This window comes from Arctopsyche grandis, chromosome 7 (assembly GCF_051622035.1).
Source record: "Arctopsyche grandis isolate Sample6627 chromosome 7, ASM5162203v2, whole genome shotgun sequence".
NCBI classification, from domain to species: domain Eukaryota; kingdom Metazoa; phylum Arthropoda; class Insecta; order Trichoptera; family Hydropsychidae; genus Arctopsyche; species Arctopsyche grandis.
The window spans coordinates 29,728,423-29,743,846 of record NC_135361.1 but is presented as its reverse complement, the minus strand read 5'-3'; the positions used below and the strand labels follow the sequence as shown (position 1 = coordinate 29,743,846).

Sequence of the window (15,424 nt, the reverse complement as noted above, 5' to 3'; positions counted from 1 at the left end):
TTTTTAAATATTATTTCATTATTTTTTTTTGATTTTTTAAATTATTTTTATTTTCTTGATATTTAATGTGTATAATACTGATAGTGATTTTAATTAATAAGAAAAAAATGAACAAAATCCGACAACCGGAAGTAGAACTTTTGTCTTGTGTAAGTTTCCCTACATTTGCGCTCAATTTGTATCGAAAATGCTGTCATAGCTACTAGTATCTCATAATGCTGCCGGTATGTGTGAATGTGTCTGTACGGTTCAATATTGTTTTGTGACCTTCTTATATTCCTCAAATATATAGATAGAGTCATGGGTTGGTCACATCCGAATTTTTTTACAAGGCTCTTATATGTTTCACTTTTATTACAAATAAATTTCCTACAGTCTTCCGATTGTTTTGAAACTTTGCCATTTTGCGTGGTTTGGTCAACGATGTAAATTTCAATCGATTTTTATAGTTCGATAGTGAAAAATAATCGTAATAGACGTTTAAAAATGCCAAAATTTTGGACATCTTTATGTTTAGTGGTCATTAACCTTATCTTATTTTATATGTTTGACTGTCTGCCACCCAATCGTCTTGTCAGATTTTAATTGTTTAAACGGCTATAACGTTTTCTTTTTCACACTATATAACGTTTAGCCATATTGATGACTTGGAACTACTTTGTAATGTCATTATGGCAAAATTGTAATAAATAAATATGTATGTATGTATGTACTTGAAATTAAATATATATCTACGTATAGTAAACGTGAGAATTTAACTTTAGAGGGGGAGCAGAATATTGCAAGTGATGAAATTTTTCATTTCAAAATCATTTTCCACCTTGTTTAATGATTTTGAATATGTTGTGTTATTTTGAATACATTGCGAGTATATTATATTTTAGATTATTGTAAATAGGTTTTTGAGCTCTTTTTCCTATTATGCTGTAGATTAACAATAGAATAATATAATACTATGATTACTAACCAAATTAAATTAAATTGTAAAATAGAAAATGATCAGTAGATCAGTAGCTATTAAAATAGATATATGTAAGATGTATTGTGAACATATTTTCGTAATAATAATAAGCATTTAAAAATCAAAATTATTTTAGACATCGTTAATATAATATGAAACTTTCCGTACTTAAAATTAAGCATTCTACATATTTGAATATGTATTCAAATACATATGTACATATGTGAATCTATTATATTTATTTTTAACATATTAACCACAGTGACATTACAGAGATCTCTAACGCGTCACTGTGGCCAGTCATACAATCATAACCTTAATCATCATAATAACAACCTTTTATATTTATTTTGACCTTATTTGATATTCAATAAAATTTTATTATAAAAAAAATAAAGTATTGGGATTCGTATTAAAATAATTCGAACGTTTATATTTGGGTTTCGCGTTTAATCGTGCGTTCATCTCTCTCCGCTGCGGAAAATTGCTCGCAATACAATTATTGAAATAATAGCTTTTCTATACAAATTGAAGCGCAATTTGGGCAATTTCCGTTTAATTGCTCTGTACTTTATTTTTTAGAATACTATTTCAGTGCAATGTAGTTATTTTTATGGCGCTATCACTCGTATAAAAAGCGTACGTGTCGATCCGCTCGAAGGCAACTACAATAGATTAAAAATAGTTCAGACGGAGCTTTCTTTTCGGATCGAGAATATATTAATCGCCGATTCCATTAACGATAACTTAAATTTGCTCGTTATGTGAATCGGTGTTTCAAACGGTCGTTTCTACTGTTTTAATTCCGTGCGGAAACATACTTATTTTGCTTTGTTCATTGTTGTCGTCTTCGTTCAAAATTGTATCAACACGTAAATATGTATGTGCTTCTTCTTTGGTTTCTTCGAGGATTGTGTGCGTTTGAATGGGTGCAATTCAGCAAACGGATACGAGGAACTCGTTCTCCATCCGTGTGCATCATTCGTTCTTATCTCTTCAGAAGATAGTAGTCCCTGTACGACTGGTTCTATGGCTTTCAAAAGTAGTTCACACCGTTTGATACGTCTCTTCATATCGTTGTGTTTCAAATGATAATGATTTCTATTATTGAATCGCATCGCTTTCTCTTCCTGCTTTACGTCCTTATCTCTACTTTGCTCTCCTAAAATCTGATCGGCAAGAAACTTGGTCAATTAATCTGAAACGCGATGAAAAAATGTCTCAAGCTTTTCTTCTTGTATTGATGTATTGTATGTAGGTATATATTGATACTTCAGTATTATTTATCGAGCTGATAGTGTATAATATCAATTATTTTGGTTTTTATGTGTGTTGTCAAATTAAATTTGATTTATTGTAGCTTGTAACTTGTTTTGATTTGTTCATTTTTTCTATCATTGCCACTACATATGTATGATGTAATAGTTTTCCGAATTAATGTTTAACATTATCTAGTTAATATCAAAATGTATTCAAATTTGATCAATTCATATATTTTCCGGAGGTCATATTTTAATTTTATAGATTTGTACATATGTATGAACGTTGTTACCAATCAATATAAAAATAAATTCTATTAAGCGAAAATGAGAAGTGTCGTATCATTGTCTTCTAGAGAAAATGATCCCAGTAGAGGCTTTAGGACTTTAGGCCAAAGATATTTATTTTACATAGATATAATCCAGGAAGGTCTGACAGGTAGACCCTAATGCGCCTTCCTAGACAATTAATTACAAAAATTGTATCATTTTTATTACACAAATCACTATTTCGAGAGACTGAAGAACACAAAATTAACAATGAATTAATTCATGAATCCATTGAGACATCTATGGATTTAGACTTGTACATACATTTTTACATATTGTGCATAAATCAAATTCAGATATTTGTGTCAGCGGGTAGGATGATTTTTGCCAATTTGAGGAACCGTCTCAACAATGAAAATCAAATAAATTGGCAAACTCTGATAAGAAACGATCGACTTGGAGTCATAAATATCTAAGTCTAACCAGCAGTATTAAAAATTAGCACAGGATCGAACCCAGTAATCTCTCGGTGCTCTCTGTGTCATACTGTTGGCTTTATTATATTGTACATATGAGCAAATCTTTTGATAGCTTATCGTTATCTACAGTACAAATACTGTTCTGTGTGCGAGTCCTATTAGATGCCTGTTAAGATGGATTCGTTAGAGTTTGGTCGAACAGTTAGGGCCGGGCCGCACCGTGCAACTTTGTCGGCCGACTTGTTGCGCGACACGAAGAAATGTATGGAAATGTATGCGACAAACAAGTTGACGAGTGTGGCATGTCCCATCTACCTGCATGCATTGGTCTGGTCGCCCTCAACCAAGTTGTTCGCGAGTTGAGCGGTGCGGCCCGGCCCTTAGTGAGATCACAATTGCTGTAAATTTAGTCATAATATGCTACCCTTCAACTCCCCCAATACACATATGACTTTGGGTCAATGGATTAGAAGTGAATTGTATTTTATTTTTCACATATTGATATCTAATATATAATTTCGAAATAGTCTGTATAATATATATATATATATATATATATATATATATATATATATATATATATATATATATTCCTTTTTTGTTTCGGATCCCGATTCTTTTTTCAGTTTTGTATCTGAAATCCTTTTTCAGTTCCGGTTCCAGAATCCTTTTTCAGTTCCGGATCCCGATTCCTTTTTCAGTTCCGGATACTGATTCCCTTTTCAGTTCCGATTCCGGATTCCTTCGTCAGTTCCGGATCCGGATTCCTGTTTCAGTTCCGGATCAGGATTATTTTTTTAGTTCCGGTTCACTTATACATACATATTTATATAAAAAAAACCATTGGCTGTCATTAAATATTATTTTTTTTCGATTTAAATAAATTTAATAAAAAAACAAAAGAATGTTTACTATAAGATTTACCATGTTTAAACGGTTTATATTATAAATACCGAGTGAAGCCGGGTAAAACCACAAGTATACATATAATTTTATATTGGATTAGTCATGGGTACTGCATTTGACCAATGTGTTTTTCGATTCCATACAAAATACATGCTGTATAAATCTTCGGAGGGGGAGAGAGGCTATCTCGTTGGCCCATCTAGTGAAGATGAAACACGAAGCGAAAACAAGATGAATCAAAAGAAGAAAAAAAAGTGAAAAAGAGCAAAGTGACCCGAGACGGTGACTGTGCAGTGGTTCGATAGTAAAATTACAAAGCCATAACCGGAGCAAGAAACAAAAGCAAACGAGCGGTTTCACATGATTGGGTATTCAGCGCAAGAGGAGACGTGTAACGGGACATTGTTTGCTCGCACTTGGGAGCCCAGGCCACTTATCGAGGACACTTTTACACGTCGACTGTCTTCTGTGAATGTTAAATGACGACAATCGATAGCGAATTTCGTTTGGAGCCTTGTTCTTAATTGTAATTTGTTTTGATTGATTGATTGTTCATTGGAAATGGAAATGATCGAATCCTCTGTGTGGAAATTTTTGCGGTTTTGAATACTTATTTTGAAGGTCTTACCTCTTATATAATTTAATATGTAAATACGTTTTTTTTGAGGAGCATTTTATGATGATTTGCCTTGTATATTTCGATCCTTGGCATTTAATTCAAATTGACTTGTATGGTTGCTGTTTTAGTTTTAGGGGTTAGCTAAGTGTTGCTTGGGTGTCGGTTTGATGATTGATCTCACTAAAAAAACGTTTTCCTACAAGCTATATAGGAGGGGAAATTTGTCCATATAGCTAGTAGCATGCTTCAGTGGTTGCGTTCATACTAAGCACTGAGAGGTCGTCGGGTTCGATCCCGTGAGCAGGCCGCGATTGAAAATAATTTATTCTGCGTATAATATGTAATGCTGCTGGTCAGACTTGGATATTTGTGACTCCAAGTCGATCGTTTCCTATTAGAGTTTGCCAATTTATCTGATTGCATTGTTGAAGCAGTTCCTTTATCAAATTGACAAAAACCATCTTACTCACTATGTCACCACTATTTGAATATGATTTAAATTTTTTTTTATCTGTAACATAGATGCCTCCCTAATTTTCTTATATATAGTATTTGTATTACACTTATATGTATGTATGGTCACAGTGACGCGTTAGATAATATGTAAATAAATAAATTAATTATATGTACATACATATACCTACATACATAGTATATACCTATGTACTAGTTGTAAAATAAAAAGTATTTAAACAGTATTTTATGCTTCTGTGAAGAATTCGATTTGAAAATATAACCAGTAAATTTCATTAGAAAATATGTACACGTGTGCCATCATATTTAATCAAGCAAAAAATCTGCCATGACCAAGAATTTTTGGAAAAGTAATGAGAAAGATCTTGGTTTTTTTTTTGTTTCAATGGTATTATACTTTTCACGTCTTCATTTAGATTGAAAACAATAAAATTAAAAAGCACAGTTTCAAGTAAAGAAAATTAAAATACGAATTTAATAAAATGTGCATTTTTGACACAATGGTTTCGGAATGTATGTACATATGTATAGGTAGTACCCAGGGAATACAGAATCTATATTTAGAAGATGTATGTTCTTTGGGTATGGGAATTGTACTTGAACAAAGGATTCGAGGGGTTCAAAAGTGCAATAACTTTCAGCTGGCTTCAGTCACGTAACTCGATACAAAATTTTATCTACAACTGCGTTTTTAAAATGCACTTAATAATATTTTACAATTTGAAAAATATCAAATAACCCAAATCGTGAGTAAACGTCTCGGAATCTTCAGACCAAATACATATGTATGTATCTAGAGTTCAATACTCTCAAAAAACTTGCGACTCTAATGTATAGATATAAGACAGTATGTATAATTGTTGACCGGTTATTCGCATAAATTATTAATCAGTCTTTTTTCTTTGACCCTATTCAAAAACCTGTATCTTAAGCGTAAACAAGGAAAATATTTTGTTTATACTTTTTTATTTATGAATTGCATTTATGGTAGATGCTTCAATATTAATGATAGATTGCTACGTGGAAATATTTGTGTAATTTATTGATTGCTGCTTTTTGTTAATATTGAAAATCATTTAATTGTTCCAGGTAAAGTCTGCAGATGCTGTCAGTTCAGATGATATTGATGTAAAGGCTATATTGGCCAATAAGATTCCGAGTAGGGAGAGCTTGAACGTTTCTGATGAAAGATTTGCGTCGTCATTTTTACAAATTAACGAGGTGTCAAATTCAGCAGAGCCTGTTCAATCGTCTAAGCCCAAACAACCAGATGCTGTGCAAAAGAAGCTGAATGTGGTACTCGACGAGTTGAAAGATGCTAAGGAGAAGCTCAAGAGTGTTCAAGTTCAGTGTGAACTCGCCACGGGTTCTTGTAAAGAGCTCAAAAAGTCAAATGAAGACTTCTCGAGGGAGAAAAAAGCTTTAGAATTGAAGACTTTGGAGAAAGACAATATTATTGTGAAGCTGCGAAAAGATTTAGAACTGTCCAAGTCTAAATCGTCTAAGTTTGAAGAAGACGTGACTCGTTTAAAGGACGATGCTGCTCGTTTGAAAGATGAAAAGCAAAATCTCACTGCTCAAGTCAATAAAGATAAAGCTACTATTCAAGACTTGCAAAGGCAGTGCAAGGAAATGGACGGTATTCTGACGAGGAAACATCCTGATTCAGTTTCAGCACTCATTGGTAACTTTCTTAATGTATTTATATAGCTGTAAACTCAAATTGAGATAATGATTTTAAATGAAATGGAATCTATTGTTTAAATTAATTCATGAGAGGCTTTCATCGATTCTGCTTAATATTCTTCTTACGCATTCATTGTCCCTTTCTTTTATCCTTTCTATCCCCTCCAGAAGGCATTGATATACCAGCTTAGAATTTCTAATTTGTAATTAAATCACTATGACGGTAAAAGTGTTATACTTAAAGTATGATGCTTTACGAAGAATGTTGTATTGTCTTTATTAGAAAGTAAGAATTAATTATGTATGTATGTAGTTTTTATTTTAAATTGATTTTTCAGTTGCATCTAAACAGCCCTCGTTTGAGCTTGAAACGAAAAAACTCTTGGAAAAACGCATATCAGAGTTGGAAAATGATCTGAAAATGGAAGAGGAGCGATATCAAAAGACGCTATCGAACATTCAAGGAAAAGTGAACTCTATGAAAGAAAATTACGAGACTCACATAGGCGATTTAGAGAAGCAGGTGATCAATCTTCAACTGATAAACTCTGAGATAAAGGAAAAAATCAAACACAGAGATTTTAACGAGCTGTCTACGCAAACGGGTACCAATAATATTTCGGTAGCCGTTCAAACGTTGAACGCCAGGCCGACTTCGGGTAAGGCAAAGAATCAAAATGCCGCCACGTCTAATTCAAACGTTCACGCTAAAGATGACAGTCATCTGATGGCTACGGTGAGAGGCCTCAACTCCGAGCTGGTGCTGAAAGAGAAGCACGTCTCCAAATTGAACAAGGAATTGGACGAAGCTAAGAGACTCGTTCAAAAATTACAAAAGACTAAAGATTCAGGTAGTTTTACATGTGGAGTATATTCCTCGGTGTTTTGTGGGTTTTTTTTATTTCGTTTTTGTTATATTTTAGGTGCAGTTGCTAAAGTACAAACTGTGGAGAAGCCTAATGTTCGCAAATCGAGACCCGCAAGCGTCAAGGTCATGAGAATATCAACCGACGTGTTGAATAACAATTCGGCGCCCAATAAGCAAGAAAAGGATAAGGTCAATTCTAAAACTGAAATGGCAGCGCTTCAAAAAGATTTTGAGAATTTGAAAAAGAAAAGAATCGACGATGTAAGAGTATGATCGATTTTTTAAAAGTTTTAATGACGTTTTATGTTATTTTTGATACTCAGATTGTTTGTGTCTGATTTTAGTTGGTGGAACTACAGACGAGTCATGAAAAGGAGTTGATGAGTTTGAATTTGAAGGTTTTGCCATTGCAGCATGACGTCGAATCTCTCAATTCCACTGTGGAAACTCTTCGGAGTCAGATCAAATTGATGGACGAGCAGCTGTCGACTATAATGACCGAAAGGGATCATTTCAAATGTCGCGCCGAGCAGTTGAACTCCAAGTTGGGTCAAACGAATAATGTGGACAGTAACCGTTTGGGTAAAGTCAACATCAAAACCAACGATAGAGACTACGACGATTTGAGAATAAAGGTATCTAAGTAAACTGATTGAAATTTTTATGTGTGACTTGTTCAGCGTAGTTCTCACGCGTGTATTTTGACTGCAGGTTATGGAATTGGAGAAACGTTACGAAGGGAGAGAAGTGAGGTTGAAGTCGCTCATCAACTCGTTGGCAAAGATCAGGGACGCTCACACCGGCAGCTCTATTTTGGATTCTGGACATTGTACTGAAGGATCCGCACCGTCTCAGACATATCGCTCTTGTTGATCCGACTATCGAACTGTGCTTTATATTATAGATAGTAATTCATTTTCATTTGTCTCTCTATGTGTGTATGTCTTAGCGGCTAGATAAAGGGGTTGTGTCACTCTTAGAAATGAGTTAGGGTTGTATGCGATCGTACATCATACATATGTACTATATGGCAAATGTGAATATACAATATTTAAGAGAATCTACACACTGGTGCTGTAATCCAATAGTTTAAAGAAGATAATGTTGTTTGTATCCTGTCATGATTGAATTTGTATTGAAGAGGAATATGAACACTTTTGGAAGAGTGTTCACATATTATTTGCTTGAGGTATCATATTGGGAAACTAAAGAGGATTGAACTGAAGCCATTCAGGTGACCGAGTAATTTTACCTAGTTAAGGACAGGTGGTTCTAATTGGGATAAGGTTACATTTAGCATGAAGAAGACAACGATAGATAGATGTAGAAGATCTAATTTGATGTATAAATAAAAGTTTAGGCGATCTTTAGTATTGATTTGTGACTTCTTCGGGATAAAAAAATGGACAGGCGTTCATTGGAGCAAGTATTATATATTGTCACGTTGCAGAGGTTGTTTGTATTTTTAAATACATTGATTAGAATGATGACGATTCAGTCAATCAATATTTATTTAAAGTTTTAAATTTATTAATAAAATAGATTCTTAAATACTGAATGCTTATATTACATTTTGAAAGATACACTTTTAATAATCACTGATATTTTCGAAGAACACTTTAATATTGGAACGATGAACTTGAGAGATGCGTAGAACTGTTTATAATTTACTGCACTGGTTGTTAAGAGCTTATGTTCATGCTGGTTGAATCGATGTATTGACTATACTGTCGGGGTCTGATGTTCTGACTGTCTCTCGTATTAAGGTACGGTTTATATGTATACTGAATCTGATGATAACAGTGTTTATTTTATCGCTTTTATGGTTTTATATTCCCCATGTACGATTTATGTATTATGTATATTTATTTACAATTAGATCAAGGCAGGCTATAGCGGCATGGGATACGTAACAATGTGTATAATACATAAATGCTCTCATGAATTGGAAGAATATATAGTTAAAATAAATATTAGAAGAGAAGAATTTTCCTATATTAGGAAGAAGTGGACTAGATTTGAGTTGGTGCAAATGTTTTGACTATTCACTTTATTCATTTTAAGAAACCACTACCAATTTTTTACTAATTGTGACTTCAAGGCTATTTTTAGAATCATCAACTTGTATGTATGTTCATATAATTTAAGCTGAACAATCAATAGATATATTTCAGTAGTGCGTATTTGAATCTGTATTCCAAAATTCAATTTAGAAATTATTTGAATGTGTTACACTCATATGGAAGTATGTAAATAGGAAAGATACTGTATGGTGTTTCACGTAAGTTGAAAAGCTTCAAGTGCCATATTTTTCGATTCGATGAACTGAAAGATGTGATTTTAAATGAACATAGTAACTGTTTCGAGCTGTGCTTTAGTCAAGTTGCAAATAAAGAAGCATATGAATTGGCCTTTGTCTGGCTTTTATGTGAGAGAGAGCTCTTGTTACATATGTATGTTTGTATGTATGTATATTCACATTTGTCGTATGAAGTACATAAAATATGAAGTCGATCGCAATAAGCCTTATTGGATATTGAAGTGATTGCCTTTCTAAATGTGAACTTGGTATTGAGACTGGATGTTTGAATCATTGTAGTAATAATACGAGTAGTTTCAATTTTTCATCATCTAGTGTGTTTTAAAAAAATCTACTATTGAATTTCATCGGTTTAGATCGAATTTTGCATTCGTAAATATTTTATATGTATTTTTACAATTGTTAAATAAATGATAGTTATATTTCAGACTTGTCTCGGGCGTTTTTTGATTAGATTTTTTGGAATTTATAAGTGTAATTATTAATCCTAACGAAACATATCTCTTCCATAACGCGATTCCTTGCTCACGTTTAATATTGCCAACGTAATCTTATTTTAAGTCAACGTATTTATATAAAAATAAGCTTCGTAATATTTATTTTTATGGAAGAAAACTGAAACGAATAGATAGATATTATATTATATTTTCAACGAAAGATCTTTATTTTCTAGTCAATTATGATATATTATGTAAGATTGAGCTTTTATGGTTTGTGTGCTTGTAGGTGCCTTAAAATAAAAATATTTAATGTTGTATTGAAATCTATATCATATTTTATATCCGTATTGACAGCTATATATATATATATATATTTTTAATTAAACTGAATTACAATTTATGATTATTCTTGCTGCTTTATTGTTATTATTTTCTAATTAATTACTTTTTACATCTTTTATAATTTTGGGACCATTTTATCGTTTTATTGCATTCCATATTTGATCTATGAATATTATTGAAATTGAAATAAATTATATTTAAATATAAAATGAAAGTGTGTGTATTTTTTTAAACATTAATTATATTTTTATTCACATTTACATTTCAACTACAATATGTTTGTTTTTAAAATTTTAAAATTTTCTATTATATTATACAATGATGGCGAGAAAATTTTTTGTCTTTTTTATAAATGGTGAGTAACAAAATAAATTAAATTCGTTATTGTTGAATATACAATAGTTGATGCTAACATTTTTCTTTTTTTTTAAATCTAATTCTAATTACATTTTCTAATCTCTACCTTAAAACTACAAATATAAGATTTGTTTACATTTATCACTTCTTGAAATTTGGTCATGCCTGTTTTGTATGTCGACAGTTGATCAGGAGAAGAGGGAATTTAGTTGTGCTTGACTTTTATCATAGGCACGATGCTTTGGAGACGATTGAAGAATCTGAAAATGAAGAAAATTGGAGTCATACAAATGTACCTACATACATATTATATGGTGTGCTATGAATAAAGTTTAAATAATTTTTTTACCCGATTTTTCCCTTGGAGCTTTTGCCATATTCAGCGATTTGAAGCAGCAAAGAGCACATGCAGATCGTTTGAACCAACTGCACCACCAAGCTGCCGAAATTGAAGGTCGACTTGTCTTCCAAGGCATATTCGAGAGCTGGGATCTCTTCAGATTTTTCCACTGAACGAGCTGAAGGAAGTGTTATTGAAAAGCGTCGCTCGTCTCCTTTGAGGTATTGGTTAGTGGCTCTGGATTTGTCCACACGTTCGGAGACAAATCTCACGTTTCGTCTTTCAGCATCCATACGACGATCTGCTGACCTGGTTTCCCTGGCCATTCTGTCGACGGATTCTCGCTGGAATCTTCTAGTGGTGTCTTCAGCTGCTCTTCGGGAGTTGTCTGTCAGTCTTGAAATTTCACGACTGTTTGTTGATCGGCGTTCTTCAGATTGTCGCCTTTCTACTGATCGACGTTCCTCAGATAATCGTCTTTCTGATTGTCGCTCTTCCGATAGACGCCTGTTTACCAAACGATTTTCCGCAGATAAGCGCCTTTCCGATTGACGCTCTTCTGATGATCGGCGCTCCTCAGATTGTCGTCGTTCTAAAGATAGTCGTCTTTCTGATTGACGCTCATCGGCTGATCGTTTCTCAACTGATCTTCGCTCTTCAGATTGTTGTCGTTCTGATTGACGCTCTTCTGTCAATCGTCGTTCTGCTGATAGACGTCTTTCAGATTGCCGGTCTTCAGACAGTCGTCGTTCACCAGATAAACGTATCTCCGATTGACGTTCCTCTGGTAATCGCCTATCTGCCTTTTGACGTACTCCAGCCAGTCGTCGTTCTTCAGTTGCACGCCTTTCTGATTGACGTTGTTCTGATAATCGTCTTTCTACCGTGAGACGTTTCTCAGATAGTCGTCTTTCGGCTACTCGTCTTTCTGATTGACGTTCTTCTGGTAATCGTCTTTCGACTGATCGTCGTTCTTCAGACAAACGCCCTTCAGACAGTCGTCTGTCAATTGTAAGACGTTCCTCGGATGACCGTCTCTCAGCTACTCGTCGTTCACCAGCTACTCGTCTTTCCGATTGACGTTCTTCTGGTAATCGTATTTCGACTGATCGTCGTTCTTCAGACAAACGCCCCTCAGACAGTCGTCTGTCAATTGTAAGCCGTTCCTCGGATGACCGTCTCTCAGCTACTCGTCGTTCACCAGCTACTCGTCTTTCCGATTGACGTTCTTCTGGTAATCGTCTTTCGACTGATCGTCGTTCTTCAGACAAACGCCCTTCAGACAGTCGCCTGTCAATTAGACGTTCTTCTGGTAGTCGCCTTTCGACAACTCGTCGTTCACCAGCAACTCGTCGTTCTGATTGCCGTTCTTCTGGCAGTCGCCTTTCGACAACTCGACGTTCATCAGCTAAACGTCTTTCTGATTGACGTTCTTCTGGTAGTCGTCTTTCAGTCGTCAAGCGTTCTTCAGATACTCGTCGTTCACCAGTTAATCGCCTTTCTGTTACGCGTTGCTCTGATAATCGTCTTTCGACTGTTAAACGTTCTTCGGCTTGTCGTCTCTCAGTTACTCGTCTTCCTGATTGACGTTCTTCGGGCAATCGTCTCTCAGCCGTTATACGTTTTTCGCCAAGGAGTCGTTCACCAACTAATCGCCGTTCAGATTGACGTTCTTCTGATACTCGTCTGTCGGCAACTAGTCGTTCACCAGCTAGTCGTCGTTCGGATTGACGTTCTTCTGATACTCGTCTTTCGACAACTCCAGATAAACGTCTTTCCAATTGACGTTCTTCTGGTAATCGTCTTTCGACAGTTAGACGTTCTTTAGATTGTCGTTTCTCAGATTCACGCCGTTCATCAGCAACTCGTCTTTCCGGTTGATGTTGTTCTGACAATCGTCTTTCAACTGTTAGACGTTCTTCAGAAAATCGTCTCTCAGCTACTCGTCTCTCTGATTGACGTTCTTCTGGTAGACGTGTGTTGACAGCTCGACGTTCAGCAGCTAGACGCCTTTCTGGTTGACGATTTTCTGATACTCGTCGTTCACCAGCAACTCGTCTTTCAGATTGACGCTCTTCCAGTAATCGTCTTTCGACTGTTAGACGGTCTTCAGATACTCGTCTTTCAGCTACTCGTCGCTCACCAGTTACTCGCCTTTCGGACTGACGTACTTCTGGTAGTCGCCTGTCGACTGTTAGACGTTCTTCAGACAACCTTCTTTCGGCTACTCGTCGTTCTGATTGACGTTCTTCGGGTAGTCTTCTGTCGACAGTTAGTCGTTCTTCAGACAACCTTCTTTCGGCTACTCGTCGTTCTGATTGGCGTTCTTCAGGTAGTCGTCTTTCTGATTGACGTTCTTCTGGTAGTCGTCTGTCGACTGTTAGACGTTCTTCAGACAGTCTTCTCTCGACTACTCGTCGTTCCGTTTGACGTTCTTCAGGTAGTCGTCTGTCAACTAGACATCGTTCTGATTGACGCTCTATTAATCGTCGTTCACCAGCCAATCGTCTTTCAACTTGACGTTCTTCTGGCAATCGTCTTTCCACAGACCGTCGTTCTACAGAAATTCGGCGTTCTTCAGACAGTCGCCTGTCAGCAGATTGGCGTTCTTCTGGCACTCGACTATCCACTGATCGTGCTCGTCTCTCCAAAAGCGTCATCCTGGAGCGATTCAGTACGTTTCTAGTAGAATCGCGCTGAGCTGCTACTCTTCGTTCACCTTGGAAACGTCTATTATTGTCGATTTCTCGTCTTTCTTCGACCAAGTTGCGACTTTGCCTCATTTCCCGGCCGGGTAGAGACCTTGCAATCCTGGAGAAGATGTTGCGTCGATTCTCAGCAATGGTTGTCATGCGCCTGTTGTCAGAGGTAATGAGCCGGCCGGAAGCTTCCTTGCCGGAACTTCTCTCGCGGTAGATTCTGCTGTTCTCAGTGCCGAGATGGTATCTGGATAGTGCAACTCGAGTTTCGGTTAGGCCTATGTTGTTCCTGACTGCGTTTTCCTTAGCTTGGATGATGATGTCGTTGGAATTGTCGCTCTTGCCGTTGCTATGGCAGAATTGACCGTTCGGCTGGTGGCCACTGCAAGCGTTCTCCACAAAACTCCTCGAAGGATGCACCGCAAGCAGCAACACCACTCCGAGAACCATCAGTGTTTCTTTACCCATGGCGATGGGTCTCCTGTGTCTTCGTAGCTGGGGGTTCTGGAGCTCGGATTGGAGCTGAGACTGCCCGGTTCGAAGTGAATCTACAATCCGATGCGAGGGTCTTATATACCTCGAAGGATCCGATGGGGAGTGGTTTAATCGTGGGGTGGGTGGGGGAGGTTTTCAATTTTCACCCACGCCAATGGGCCATTATCTGCGTATCCCAGGGACGATGCTGCTGGTGCGGTTATACGAACAATTTGTCGCGTTTGTGGTTAGCGAAATGGGATTTTCACGGTTCTCGGGACTAGATTGGAATTGAATTTATGTTCTCGTTCGTCCCCGTTTGAAGTATTGCCGTCTAAATCTGTCGGTTAATGCAATTTGTACGAAGCAGCGCACGCGAACCTTGGCTAGGGTGGTAACCAAACAATGTCGTTCGATATGAATGAAAAATATTTGAATTTCATATTGTCGAAGGTAGGAGAAACTTTACATATGTGCCACTCGATTTACGAAGGTAACGGATTATGTAATTGTATGCAGAAAGTGGAAGGCTATCGCCCAAGTTTAAAAATAGCACAGTGTCAAGGTCATTTGCAATGGCTTACAAAATGTTAAATTATGTACATATTTATGTGAGATCTAATTGTAAGTTAATTTGTTGATTCGAGGTAAAATCAATCATATCTAATTTAAAACCCAAATAATAATCAGATTCAGTCGTGATCTCGGAAAACTATTCAATAGATATGCAGGAACTATTTGGTTTTTCTTTTTGATATATATTTCATTTTTGTACCTATTTCATTATCATATTAAAAAAAATGAAAACCCGGAATCGCCCAGTCAAAAAAATTTGCTAATTCTTCCTTTTCTATTTTACATGTGTACATTTTTATAAGAAACTAATTGAACCCGACATGCGTTGCAATGCCAGAATAAGGCATGCAATTC

The 15,424-nt window shown here is 36.0% G+C and overlaps 2 protein-coding genes across 2 annotated transcripts in view; one reads left to right on the top strand and one right to left on the bottom strand.

The window, feature by feature from the left end:
* The window catches only part of LOC143914180 (uncharacterized), a 30,183-nt gene extending 20,727 nt beyond the window's left edge, over positions 1 to 9,456 (top strand). Inside the window, exons 2-6 of the mRNA XM_077434287.1 lie at positions 6,058 to 6,652; positions 6,993 to 7,505; positions 7,578 to 7,783; positions 7,867 to 8,157; positions 8,234 to 9,456. Of these exons, the coding sequence (XP_077290413.1) occupies positions 6,058 to 6,652; positions 6,993 to 7,505; positions 7,578 to 7,783; positions 7,867 to 8,157; positions 8,234 to 8,395 (1,767 nt within the window). The 3' untranslated portion in view covers positions 8,396 to 9,456. The remainder of the gene's footprint in view (positions 1 to 6,057; positions 6,653 to 6,992; positions 7,506 to 7,577; positions 7,784 to 7,866; positions 8,158 to 8,233) is intronic.
* Positions 9,457 to 10,952: 1,496 nt separating this feature from the next.
* Positions 10,953 to 14,558, bottom strand: LOC143914581 (uncharacterized). The gene is made up of 2 exons (XM_077434845.1): positions 11,331 to 14,558; positions 10,953 to 11,241 (listed from the first exon to the last, which is right to left on the bottom strand). Exons 1-2 carry the CDS (start codon positions 14,486 to 14,488, stop codon positions 11,187 to 11,189), a joined length of 3,213 nt encoding a protein of 1,070 aa, XP_077290971.1. The 5' UTR covers positions 14,489 to 14,558; the 3' UTR covers positions 10,953 to 11,186.
* Between the last annotated feature and the right edge of the window lie 866 nt (positions 14,559 to 15,424).

Coding starts and splice junctions, on each gene's coding strand:
- LOC143914581 (XM_077434845.1), bottom strand. CDS start 14,488: ATGGGTAAAGAAACACTGATGGTTCTCGGAGTGGTGTTGCTGCTTGCG. Junction 11,242..11,330: donor AGCTCCAAGGGAAAAATCGG/GTAAAAAAATTA, acceptor CTTCATTTTCAG/ATTCTTCAATCGTCTCCAAA.